This window comes from Hipposideros armiger, unplaced genomic scaffold (assembly GCF_001890085.2).
Source record: "Hipposideros armiger isolate ML-2016 unplaced genomic scaffold, ASM189008v1 scaffold_486, whole genome shotgun sequence".
Taxonomy (NCBI): domain Eukaryota; kingdom Metazoa; phylum Chordata; class Mammalia; order Chiroptera; family Hipposideridae; genus Hipposideros; species Hipposideros armiger.
Genome location: NW_017731836.1, coordinates 483,001 through 495,920, shown reverse-complemented (window position 1 = coordinate 495,920; position 12,920 = coordinate 483,001). Strand labels below are relative to the sequence as shown.

At 44.2% G+C, this 12,920-nt stretch overlaps 1 protein-coding gene across 2 annotated transcripts in view; it reads left to right on the top strand.

Moving 5' to 3' along the window:
• The window catches only part of GALNT15 (polypeptide N-acetylgalactosaminyltransferase 15), a 50,242-nt gene that overhangs the window by 19,874 nt on the left and 17,448 nt on the right, over window positions 1-12,920 (top strand). The window contains exons 2-3 of one of the 2 annotated variants that reach the window (XM_019667169.1): window positions 2,449-2,615; window positions 8,297-8,501. The exons of the other annotated variant lie outside the window; for it this stretch is intronic. Of the exons in view, the coding sequence (XP_019522714.1) occupies window positions 2,449-2,615; window positions 8,297-8,501 (372 nt within the window). The remainder of the gene's footprint in view (window positions 1-2,448; window positions 2,616-8,296; window positions 8,502-12,920) is intronic. 2 annotated transcript variants of the gene reach the window in all.

The following is a 12,920-nucleotide window of genomic DNA, read 5'->3' as shown; positions in this document are numbered from 1 at the left end:
GGCCGGCCCGAGACAAGGTTTCTTTTTATGGCCCCGAAGGCCCTATTCCTAGGACCTCCGGATTCGCCTGCACACACACACAATCACAAAAGAAGTGAAGAGAACACAAAGGAAGTTTTGAACCTGTTTTTAAGCAGGAGTAGAGCAATTCTAAGGACAAAGTGGAAATTCTTAAAGCCTGGTGGATTGTTGGAGGAAGGCTCTCCCCCGTCCCCAGGGCATGGGGAGAGGCAAGGGGGACTATGGGGTATGGGGGAGGCTAGAGAGGGTAAAAGAACTCAGCAAAGACTGCAGCATGTGGTGGGGGACTTAATTATCTCCCTGAGAAACCTTACAAGGAACCAGTTCCACTTTGGACATGGTATTTAAACAGCTTTGAAATCAGTTGTAAAAGTGCCTATAAAGTTCATTATTTTATTCGGGATACTTCTAAGGACACTGTCATCCACTTAGGGACTTCTTTCTGAAGTCCATAGGAATTTTCTTTAAAAATCAGTGCTAGATGTAAAAACTGATCTGTATTTGAGTTGATAGTGTTGAAAGATGTCAAATTCCTGGTGTTGAGCCTTGCAGATGGTTTCGTAAGGTGTTATCACTGGGTGCAGCTGGGCGAAGATAACACAGGAACTCTCTACTATTTTTGTAACTTCTTGTGAGTCTTAAACTATTTCAAAATAAAAAGTTGTGAATTATATTTAAAAAAAAGATATTAGAAAGAGCATTGCTTTTTTTCCCTAAAATATCTGGTATGTAACTTTTCTGATGGTGACAATTCTGTTGCAAAATAAATCTCCCATTTACTTTGGCTACCAGGAAGTTCAGAGTTAAATTTAAAATTCGTTCTAGAAATACCGAAGCCCTATGGCCTATATATTTATGTCCTTTCTCCCAATGTTAACTTTCTACACTTTTATATTTCCCTACTCCTAACTTTTCATCCTCATTTTTATTTTACCATTATTGTTTTGTCCATATTTTTTGTGAGTGACTTGAAATCTTTTACAGAAAGGAATAATGTATGCATACTAAAATAATAAAATAATTGGCACAGCTAGTTTATGAGATGGTCATGTGCTTTTTTTTTTTTAATTATTTAGGAATTCTGTTTTACCATTACCTTAAAGTACATAACTAGTGTCAATTTCCCCCTTCCTCAACAGGGTTTTGCACTGAAAGTCACATGCAGGTTTCCTGCTCATTGAGAATTTCAACCTTGGTTAGGGCTCCGCCACACAGAGGGACACTCAGCTAATGAGTAGCATGGGCTGACACTATTTCGGATGGCGTTTCCCTTGGGCAGGGCCAGTCTGCTTGTCACTCTGCCTACAGTTCCACCATCGCAGATGCCTATAGGTGCTAGAAGTTTGGGGTCCTTGAGACAACCCGTATTCAACAGCAAATACTCCTCTGAGAAGGGACTTGGTTTTAACAGCTACAACCTGGAAAGAAGCACCTTGGAAATGCATTTTAGGAAAAGGCCTTTGTGAACAACTGTGAGCCGTGCCCCACTCCATGTATTGGGTTGTTATTATAATTAATTCCACTGTGGACTCACTCAGAACTCTCAACAGACCCAATGCAAAGCAAATATGGAGCCCCCTACTCATCTGGAGAGAAGGGGGAACCAGACAGCCTCCCGGCAGAGGTTAATGCCATACACCCTCGTCTATCCATCCATGAACCAGCAAAGTGGAAAGGACATGATAGCTTTGAAGGAAAATATGCAGCTCTGCTATTTACCAGTAATATGGTCTTTAATGAGTCTTGCTTTCTTCTGAGCCTCAGTTTCCTTATCTGTAAAATGGGGTGAGATAGCCCAACCCACAGACTTCTTATGGGGTGAACATGCAGTAGTGTGTGTACAGGGCCTACCACAGTGTCTGGAATGTTGTTGGCATTCACGAATGTTAATCTTTATTCATTTTTTAATAATAATAATAATAATAATAATAATAATAATAATAATAATAATAATAAACATTTATTATGTGCCAGATGCTGTGCTAGGTTGTAGAAATACAAAAATAAAGAAAATTGTGTCCCTGCCCTTAAATGGATGACAATTAGTGTTCATAGGACACTTACTATGTACATCATCCTATTTAGGCCTCACACCAACCAGCTCTATGAGATTGGTATAGATTAGGACAGTCATCTGCTGAGAATGGTGGCAACACCTCTCAACTGCTACCAGAGAGGCATTAATTAAACATTGTAAAGAATCTCTTGGGATCTGAGGATCAGGGGACAGTAGACAGCATTATTGTGGGGGTGAGATGGACTCTCTTTATGTGGAAATGTTAAGAAAACCCAGGGAGAGCTGTTTATCTGGGAGGAGAGTCATGTAGTTGGAGCTGCCCCAGCGAGGGCCTGGGGAGTGAGTTCAAGGATACTGAACACTTCTTGTGGCCTTTCTTCCCCATGGCTCCCTGGTTTTCATCCCTGTAGGTGTCTGCAGCAGCACCCTGAGGACAACCTGCCCACAGCCAGCGTCATCCTCTGTTTCCATGACGAGGCCTGGTCCATCCTCCTGAGAACCGTACACAGCATCCTCGACACAGCACCCAGGGCTTTCCTAAAGGAGATCATCCTCGTGGACGACCTCAGCCAGCAAGGTGGCTGCGGGCTTCCTCCAGGCTCCCTAGGGTGGGATGGAATCCCGGGAGGTTCCCATGCAAACACTGGGCTTTAGAACCTGTTTAGGGAAGGTTCCCAGAAGCAGGCCTTTAGATGAGGATTCAGGTGCAGGTAATTCATTAATGATGGGCCCCTGGGACAGCCAGGATGGAAATAGGAGAAGAGGACAGAGAAGGTGAAGCCTACAAGCAAGGCAAGAGTCACTCTAGCTTGGTCCCATGGAGATCTTTCTGGGCCCCAACCTCCACACAGTCCAATAAGCTTCCGCCCAGGACACTCAAGAAACACAAGGAGTGGTCATTTTGTGAGGGCTCCCTGCCTCCTAGACACTGGGTGAAGCGCTTAACAAGTATTAGCCATTACATCATCTAGTCTAATCCACTCACTTCCCAGATGAGGAAACTGAGGCCCAGAGAAGAGAGCTGATTGGAGCTGAGTCGTGCCAAGTGCAGCAGAATTCCACTGATGGGAAGCTCACTGCTGGGTCCCAGCCCACTGCATGCTGGGTATCTAAACAAAGATGGAGACAGAGAAAACCCCTGCCTGACTTCTAGGTCAGTGGTGCTCAAGCTTAAATATGCAGCAGAATCACCTGACAGGCTTGTGAAAACACGGATTGCTGGGCCCAACCCCAGAGTCTCTGGAGCTGGTATTGGGCTCAAGAACGTGCCTTTCCAACAAGCTCCCCGGTGATGCTGCTGCTGCTGGCCCATGGGTCCCACGTTGAGAACCACGGCTCTAGTCCTTGGCTGGGGCCTGACTATATTTCAGGCTCAGCTATCGGGTTGTCGGAAAAGTTATGACGTATTTCGCCTATGTGTTTCAAAGATCATTTATTTATGTAAAATACAAAAATCAATCAATGATATATTGCCTGTTTTGTTCAATAATCTTTTGCCATCTTTAGTGAGCTTCATAACTCCTTGTTCATAGAAGGGCCTGTCTTCATTTGCGAAAAACTGAACAAGGTGCTGTTTTACAGCCACATTTGAATTAAACGTTATACCATGCAAGGAGTTTTGAAGAGAGCGAAACAAGTGGAAGTCTGACGGCACAAGGTCAGGCGAGCATGGTGGGTGTGGCAACACATCCCATCCAAGCTCCAATCATTTTTGGTGGGTGATCAAACTTGTGTGTGGTCTCACGTTGTCATGATGGAACACAACTCCTTTACAATTAACAAGCTCTGGACGTTTCTGGGTGATGGATTCACCCAAACTGTCCAGTTGCTGACAGTACACATTCGAACTGATTGTTTGGTTCCTTGGTAGGAGCTCGAAAAACACGACACCTTTAAAATCCCACCACACTGAGAGCATAATCTTCCTCTGATGAATGTCTGCTTTCGATTTTGTTTGAGGCGAATCATCACATTGGGACCAAGACCGTTTGCACACCACATTGTTGTAAACAGTCCACTTCTTATCACCAGTTAGTTATCAGTCGCTTCAAAAAAGGATCGTTTTCCTCACATTTAATGAGCATATTGCAGATGTTTATACGCACCGTCAAATGAACTTCTTTGAGTTCATGCAGAACCCAAATATCGAACTTGCTTATGTATCCCAGCTTCTTCATGTGGTCATGAGTGCTTGAATGATGGATGTTCAAAGTTCCTGCAATCTCTTGCATCATGTAATGTGGGTTTGACTCGATCAATGCCTTTATTTTGTTGTCATCAACCTTGGTGGGCCTCCCTGACCGAGGAGCATCATTGAGATCAAAATCACCAGCACGGAATTTTGTGAACCGACGTTCTTGTAGAACATTGTCACCATAAACTTGATGCAACTTTTCACAAGCTTAATGCGCATTCTTCCCTTTATGGAAGTAAAACAGTAAAATATGGCAAAAATGCACAGTTTGGTCTTCCATCTTCAACTTGTTGTAAAATCTCCAAAACTCAANTCCCCACCCACATGCCTTCTCTGGACTGTGTCCCACCCACGCTTTGGGTCTCGCCTTTCGTCCCATGGCCCCACTCCCTGAGCATCTCCGTGGAGCACTCACTACAGTTGTTGAATAACGATTTGGTTACCTGTTTACCAGGATATAAATTTCATGATGTCAGAGACTATCTTAGTTTGACTTCCCTCCAAAGCAGACCCCGAGACAAGGATGTGTTGTGCAGGTGATGCCAGGGAGCACTAGGAAGCGACTGGGAATGTGGAGCAGAGAATAGAAGGCAGCCAATGGAAGGTGTGTTTCCAAGGCAGTTACCTCTGTGGGCAGCTAGAGCTCAGCCCTAAGGGGGAATCTGGGAGATGGTGTGGAATGCACATTTCATCATTACTCACCCTCCACCCCCTTTAGGGTCGAGGTTGCTGGATATAAATACACCAATTTTTTTAAGTCACTGGCTGAAGGCAGCTCTCAGGGTTGGGTGGGAGGTTAATTTTCTCCTGCTGGTGATTGCGGGGAGCATCTCTGGCAGTCAGAGAAAGTGTTCAGGCAATTAGAAGTCAGGCTGTCCTGTATTAATGTTATAGCCATAGGGGGTATGGGCAGGGAAACCACAGGTTCTGCTTCAAAGATTTTATCTATTTAATTCATCTTTCAGTCTTCACATGTAGTAGGTTGTCAATAAATATCTGTTAAATGACTGGATGGAAAGATGGATGGTCAAGATCAAAGAGAAAATTAGAATAAAGATAGGTAATCCATAGAACCCTCTCAATGACTAAATATCCGATTTCCTTACTCTGAGCTTTCTGGCTGCCAAACTGAAAAAGGAAACACAGTAAATATCATGATCCTTATTGTTCATGAGGAGGAAACACACCAGATCCTCGGAGGAGGAAAAGCTTTTCCTAGCACTTATATCTGACAGGAATTTCCCACCAAAACTTTGTAGAGGGGCTAGTAATTGATAGAGGAGAGAAGACCCTCAACAGGTTTCCTCTGTAATGCAAAGCAGATTTCATAAAACTTATTCTTGTACTGTCCTTTAAGAAAGCTGAGAGTGTGGCAACAAGCATGACTCCACATAAGCAAATTTCTAAGGCAGCCAAGATAGTAGGATATAAGTAAGTTGCTTTTCCAGGATCTTAATGAATCAATATAGATAGTACAGAATATATGAAGGAACCCATGGATTACATGTTCTTCAAATAACCCTCCATCATTGTCATTTTGATGCGGACACTGGAACTCAAGTTTTATGACTTTGATTCCAGAACATTCTGCTAGCGCTTTAGTCCAAGATGGCAATATATATACTGTTTAAGAGCACTAGGTTTGGAGTCAGATTGACCATCAGCTATTTGCTGTGTAACTTTAAGCAAGTCACTTAAGCTCTCTGGGCCTTAGTACCCTTATCTTTAAAATAAGAATGTATATCCATTATCTAGTGTGCATAATATACCACCTCAAATTGAGAGGCTTAAAAAGACAGATAACTTGGATTTCATGAAAATTTTAAAATTTTGCACTTTAAGAAAGTGAAAAGACTACCCGGAAGTGGAGAAAATATTTGCAAATCATATACAGGATTGGTATCCAGAATACAAAAAGAACTCTTACAGCCCCCAAATTAAAAAGACATCCAGGGCCGGCCGAGTGGCGCATTGGTTAAGAGCTGGNTCCCTTTATGGAAGTAAAACAGTAAAATATGGCAAAAATGCACAGTTTGGTCTTCCATCTTCAACTTGTTGTAAAATCTCCAAAACTCAACCAAATCATTCAATTTTTATTTTAGAACGAAGCTAGAACTGTCAGCTATCAAATGACATAGCAATAACATAGAAGAGAATGACTTTAGTACTTCCAAAAATGAACTAGTGCGATCTGTCACAAACATGCGTCATGACTTTTCTGACAACCCAATAAATGGCCTACAGAAGCCCTTCCCACTGACCTTGTGGGGAGACAGACCGCTCCAAGGGATGCTGAGCATTGTGAAGTCTGCCAACCAACCACTTTTCTAAGGAGAATGACAGAGGACAGGATAGAGTTGCCAGGTGCTTTTGTTAGTTTTTCCTAAAGTTGGGAATTTGCCCAGCCTGGCCATAGTGTGAGTCGGACTAGCCAGAGGCCTCAGGATTGCATGGGTTTGCTGAGATGCATCTGAATCTATGTCAGGTGAATGAGCAGACCCTGGGCTGTGCTGAGTTGGCTGATGTAAATGCCGAGAGTCTCCAACGCTCAGCTGGGGCCAAGTCCTCCCAATGGCACACCTGTGTTTCCTCCCATATCAGCTGATGAACTGTGTTATGTCAGTATCCCTTGGCAGACTTCCCTTCTCCTTTTGTGTCTAGAGAGACAAAGGAGCTGGGCCCTGGGGATGTGGGCTACGTGCAATGTCCTCAGCTTCTTCTGCTTTCCGCTGACCCATAATTAGAGTTTGGCTTTTGGCCTCATAATCACAAGGAGGCTGCTCTGCCTCTGGGCATCACATCCACATTCCAGGCAGGAAAAGGGTGAAAAGCAGAGAGGCAGAAGCCAGACAAGTTTGTCCTTTTAGAAAAATATCAGTAAAACAATAGTTTTCCAGAATCCTCTCACTCACTGTATTTCTATCAGAGTTGGATCAAAAGGCTATTACTAGCAGCAAGGGAGTCATGGTAGATGAGTGCCCTGAAAAAATCAAGTTTCTGTTAGTGAGGTGAAAGGGGAGAATAAATACTGGAAAAAACAACTAGCAATGCTCAATACAGTGGAGTCACCGAGGGGCTGGTTCTCAGAGTCCAAGTTTAGGAATTTTAACAGCTTCACTAATGGAAGTCCTTCTCAAGGGAAAGGACTTGGAGCTAACAATCTTCCAGAAAAATAATTACAAAGTAATATATTGATACAACATTTTACCACTGAGAATGCTAAGTGACTGGGAACTCTTAGGTCTACTGCTCAGGGCAGGTCCTCTGCAGAAAAACCTCCCTGGGGAACCCATGGCCACATTTCATGAACCCTTCTGCCTTTGACTTCCTTGATCATTGTCTTGGGTTGGGTTCCCTAGAAGCAGAGCCTGAGATGGGGAATCATGTGCAAGTGATTTTGGGGGGTGTACTCTCAGGGGAATTCTGTGGGAGAGTGAAGGAAGTGGGAGAAGCAGAAGAAGGAGCTGAACAAAAAGATGGGGGTTCATATGAAGTCCACAGTCTGATCCCACGGGGAGCTCTGCAGTGTAAACCTTACTTTAGAATCTGTCCCACCATGAGACAAGGGAGTGGGATTTTGTGCCCCTGCAATGGTCGGCCTTTGACACTAGGCACTTTCTACATGACTCCCTAGCACTTGCAGGGGAGGCAGCTCCGGTACCCAAAGGCACATCTTTGGAGAAAGATGCAACCACAGCAGCTGGGGACATGCAAACCAAACCAAAGCAGTAAAGGGGTCCCCAGGGCATCTGAGAAGGGCACCAACAGTACCTGCTACAGCCTCACTGCTGCCTTTAGAGGAGGTTAGCAAACCCTCTCCTCTCCTGGTTTGATGGCACCATGCCTCCTGACTGCTATTGGAGAGAATCCTGACCCACCCCAAACTAATGAAACAACTGACATCTTAGCAACAACCCCGCTGTGATGATGTGTCTGCTTCTCGGCCGTTGTGCTCACCACAGCTCCCAGGAGAGAATCGCTGACACGGACGCTAGTGACAGTGATCACACTCTCACTGGCTGTGGCACCTGTGACCCCACTGACCACAACCCTGTCGATTCCAGGACAGCTCAAGTCTGCTCTCAGCGAATACGTAGCCAGGCTGGAGGGGGTGAAGTTGCTCAGGAGCAACAAGAGGCTGGGTGCCATCAGGGCCCGGATGCTGGGGGCCACCAGGGCCACCGGGGAGGTGCTGGTCTTCATGGACTCCCACTGCGAGTGCCACCCAGGCTGGCTGGAACCTCTCCTCAGCAGAATAGCTGGTGACAGGTAATTCATCCCCCTGGGGTCTGGGAACCAGAGGTGGGAGTGGGAGAAATAGTCTATAGTCCCAGCCACTCAGAGACCATCTGTTGCCCCCACATACCCCAATTTATAAAGTGCCTGAGTCTTCACCATTAGAGAGTGACATAGTCTCAAGGGTTTTTCAGATGTTTGAGACTTTTAGAAAGCACAGGGAGGTAGAGTTGGAAGGGAAGTTAGAGTCCTCTAGTCTATTTACCTTGTTTTATAGATACAGAAACTGAGGCCTGGAGAACAGCTTCTACTAAGTTGCAAATACCCCTGGGAAGGGAGACACTTTACCATGGCTATCACTACGTTTGGTGAAAAATCAGCAATTTTATTTTATTTTATTGTATTTTATTTTTTAATTTTCCAATTATAGGTGACATTCAATATTATACTAGTTTCTGGTGTACAGCATAATGGTTAGATATTTATATAACTTATAAAATGATCGCCCCAATAAGCCTCGTACCCACCTGATAGTATACATTGTTATTACAATATTGTTCTCTATATTCCCTATGCTGTGCTTTACATCCCCATGACTATTTTGTTAACAACCAATTTGTACTTCTTAACCCCTTCACCTTTTTCACCCAGCCTGCCAACTCCCACCCCATCTGGCAACCATCAGTTTGTTCTCTGTATCTACGAGTCTGTTTCTGTTTTTGTTTGTTCATTTATTTTGTTCTTTGATTCCACGTATAAGTGAAATCATACGGTCTTTCTCTGTCTGACATATGTCACTTAGCATAATACCCTCTAGGTCCATCCATGTTGTCACAAATGGTAAGATTTCATTATTTTTTATGGCCCAGTAATATTCCATTATATATGCACCAGGTATGGCAAGGTTACTGCCATATCTTGCCTATTGTAAATAATGCTGCAATGAACATAAGTGTGCATGTATCTATTCGAAGCAGTGTTTTGGATTTCTTCAGATAAATACCCAGAAGTGGAATTGCTAGGTCATAAGGCCATTCTATACCTCCTTCACAGCTTCCTGTGCACTCTGTTTTCTCTGGGCCCCAGGGCTTGGCTTGTATGACCTCGCAGGTGAGGGTCTGAAGAAAAAGCTACCTTGCCTGGCTCTAAGGACTCACCTTTTTCCACTACACACAGCGTGCTCTGTGAGCTGCAGCCTGGGAGAGCATCCCCTTTCAAGGTTTGCTTTACTTCCGCAATGACCTTGCTCAGGCGTTTCCTCACCTTGTGGAAAGCAAAGCTGTAGAAGCCATTGGGCACAGCTTCTAATAGCTGCTGCTCTTTGAGAGAGGAAAGGGCCCTAGCTGCCTCTAAGGCTCATAACAAGAAACATTCTGTCACCTGGTGAGGGCCCATTGCCACCAAAGCAGGAAAAAGTCTTTATGAGCTTTCATTAAAAAGGTGGAGTGGGAATGGCGAGGAAACAGTGTAATAAGCCATAAATAAACTATTTTAAAGAGTCATAACTTTCTCAGCAGCCTGGTCAGAGAACTCAGGACCTGATTAGTAGTCCTGGATACCTGCCCTGCCCCCAGAACAGGTCTGCTGAGAGCCGTGTGACAACTGGGTGTGAGTCGGAAAAAGGAGTCCCTGCCTCATGACCCTTTACACCCATTTCTGAGAAAATTTGTCACAATATACTCATTTTGTTAGAATGAGACTTTTAGTGATAACTGCCAGATAATTTAGAAATAAATATACAAATGTACAGTGGCTATGATATTGGAGGCATTCTTTAAGATTGGGCAATGTACAGCCCACATATCTGTACATAGCAGCTCCAGACAGAGTTTCTTTAAGAGCAGCTGTTATTAGGACAGTCTTAGGAGGTAGTGATTGATGACCGGTTTCTACATAAAGTAGCAAAGATGAAAATCAAGAGTAACTGTCATTACAGCTGCCAATTGCCTTGTGCTCACTGCTAGTTCTAGTACCCAAGCCCAGGAATGAAAGTCATGGCTCGAGAAAAATGGAGATTTCCAAGGGGAAGGGGTAGTCCTTAGTGAAGTGCTGAAAGCAACCCCACCTTAGGGGTGATCCTGGCTCAAGGGGCTGTCCAAGCTCTTTTCCACTTGAAGACTGGTCTGGTCCTTTATCTTAGAGACACCTAGTTCTTAAGGTCACCTAGTGCTCAGCCAGGGCCGAGCCTGCTGAATGAGAAGAAGCAAGGTGGGGTAAGGAACAGCACACCTCCTATCTCTCTGCCCTTGAAGGAGGTAAATGATAGAGAGCGGCGTGAGGAACCATGTGAGTGTGTGTGAAGGATGCATATATGTGTGACAGTGTGTGAGTGTGTGTGTGTTGAGGAGCAGTAGAACGCTCAAGATGCCTCCTAGCTGGGCAGAGGGAGCAGCCTTCTTTGGATCTGATGTCCCACGAAAATTCTCTCGTCCCACCCTACTCCACACCCCCTCAACAGGACAGAGTCCTGGAAGGGCTGGCATCAGTCTTGGGGTTACACCTGAGCACAGAGAGCTCTGGGAAGAGAGAATTCAGAGACTTCTGCTTCTCAATATAAGAAACTTTTTACAAACACTAAGGATTTGAGTGAACTTCCAAAGTAACTTGACATCTTTCAGACCTAGAGGGACATCCAGGCCCAGGAAAAATAAAGAGGGATGAAATAAACTCGAACTTATTCTTTCTTGTGGTAAAAGTGTTAAGTGGTAAGGTTGAAACAGCAGTTAGCTTTTGAATATCTGGATGGTGGTTGATTCTTTGACCTGATATGGACTGAATGTTTGTGTCCTCCCCAAATTCATATGTTGAAAACCTAACCCAAATGCAGAGTGCACAGGAAGCTGCGAATGAGGCATGGGATGACCAAAAGATGGTCAACTCATGGGGCAGAGGGACATGAAGAGGAAGCCAGGCCAGTCTTCTGTTTATCTTTTGAAATCCAAATGCCTGACCTCTTAGAGCTTAAAAAAAAACTTAAAAGAGGACCCACCTCATGTCTACCTGAGAGTTAAAACTCAATTTGCAAGCGAGAATGATGGAGTAAGCAGACACTTCTAGCTCTTTCCAAGTCAAACAGGGCAGCTTTGCTATTTTGCTTTAAGTGGATTCCAGGAAAACCAGACACATCTGTAAGTACGAAACCCAAAGCTAAATATAAGAATGTTTGGGCTTTTTTAAAAAAAATCACTCTTTTTGAGTCATTAGACTGTAGTTACTCCCTAATCCAGCCCTGATTAAGCAGTCACTATGGTCCATAAGAAGAAAAACCAAAACAGAAAACATCTTTCACTTCCTTCATTGACATTTGAGTCTTCATCGGTATCTCAAACAGTCTGATTAATCACTTACGTGTCTGGTTAAAATTGGAGGAAAAGGAGATTTCACAAAGGAAAAGATGGTATTGGGAATCAGGGATAAAGCAGTTGGTAGAAGTGAGCTTCCCATATAACTCTGAGCTTCCAGCAAAACACAGCAAAAACAGAAATTTGATGAATTTTAGAGTTCTCATTTCCTGTTCAAAAGTAATGTACACTTTGTCAAAAGGGCACAGCTCAGAGGTCTAGGATGAATTGATTGTGTGGCACCTCGAAATTCAGTTTCCTTTCTTTCCATATTATGTTTACTAAGATGGCACAGATTTGATGGGATTCTTCAGAGTTCAGCCACACAGCTCCCTGGCTCTGGGTTCTGAAATTCCACAGAATGCTTTGCCAATAGCAAATCCATCCCATCTGCTCAGTTCATTCCCCAGTAAGTGGAGACTTGGGAGGCGGGCTGGGTGCCCTCCTTTCATCCTTGATCTTGCTTCTCAGTTTTCTTAGGTCAGTGCAGGGTGCCCAAAATAGTAGAGACCAGAGGTATTAAGTTTCCCCTTACCTTCCAGAGGGAACAATGTGAAAAGGGCAAGGAAAGCATATCAAGATCCTTGCTCTAAATATAAATCTCACGACGACTTATGCCAAAGTCAGTCACGTGGGGCCACAGATTAAAGCAGATAATTGAATCCCAGGACCACCCTGGCCCTCTCCGTAAGGTCTGGGCTTATGCCAGTCCTGGCTTTTTCCGAGATGGAAGGAACAGAGATGAAAATAGATGGGAGTATAAACAGTGTGGCTTGCATTTCTACTTCTAGGAACCTCACTTTCTTTAGAGTGGTACTTTCCAGCCACCCCTGAGTTCAGCCTGGCTTATTCCATGGCACAGATTTTAGAAGTCATGAGATGCCAGGAATAAAAAAATGTGATTGAGTTATTGGCTTGGTGGAGAAAAGATTTTGCTACACCTGAGTGATTACCAGGTTATTTAAAGGTGATGTTTCTGACCTGTCCCAATTTCCCACATCACCCTCTCTGAGGTCATATCTCAGGCTGTGTGTGTGTGTGTGTGTGTGTGTGTGTGTGAGAGAGAGAGAGAGAGAGAGAGAGAGAGAGAGAGAGAGAGAGAGAGAGAGAG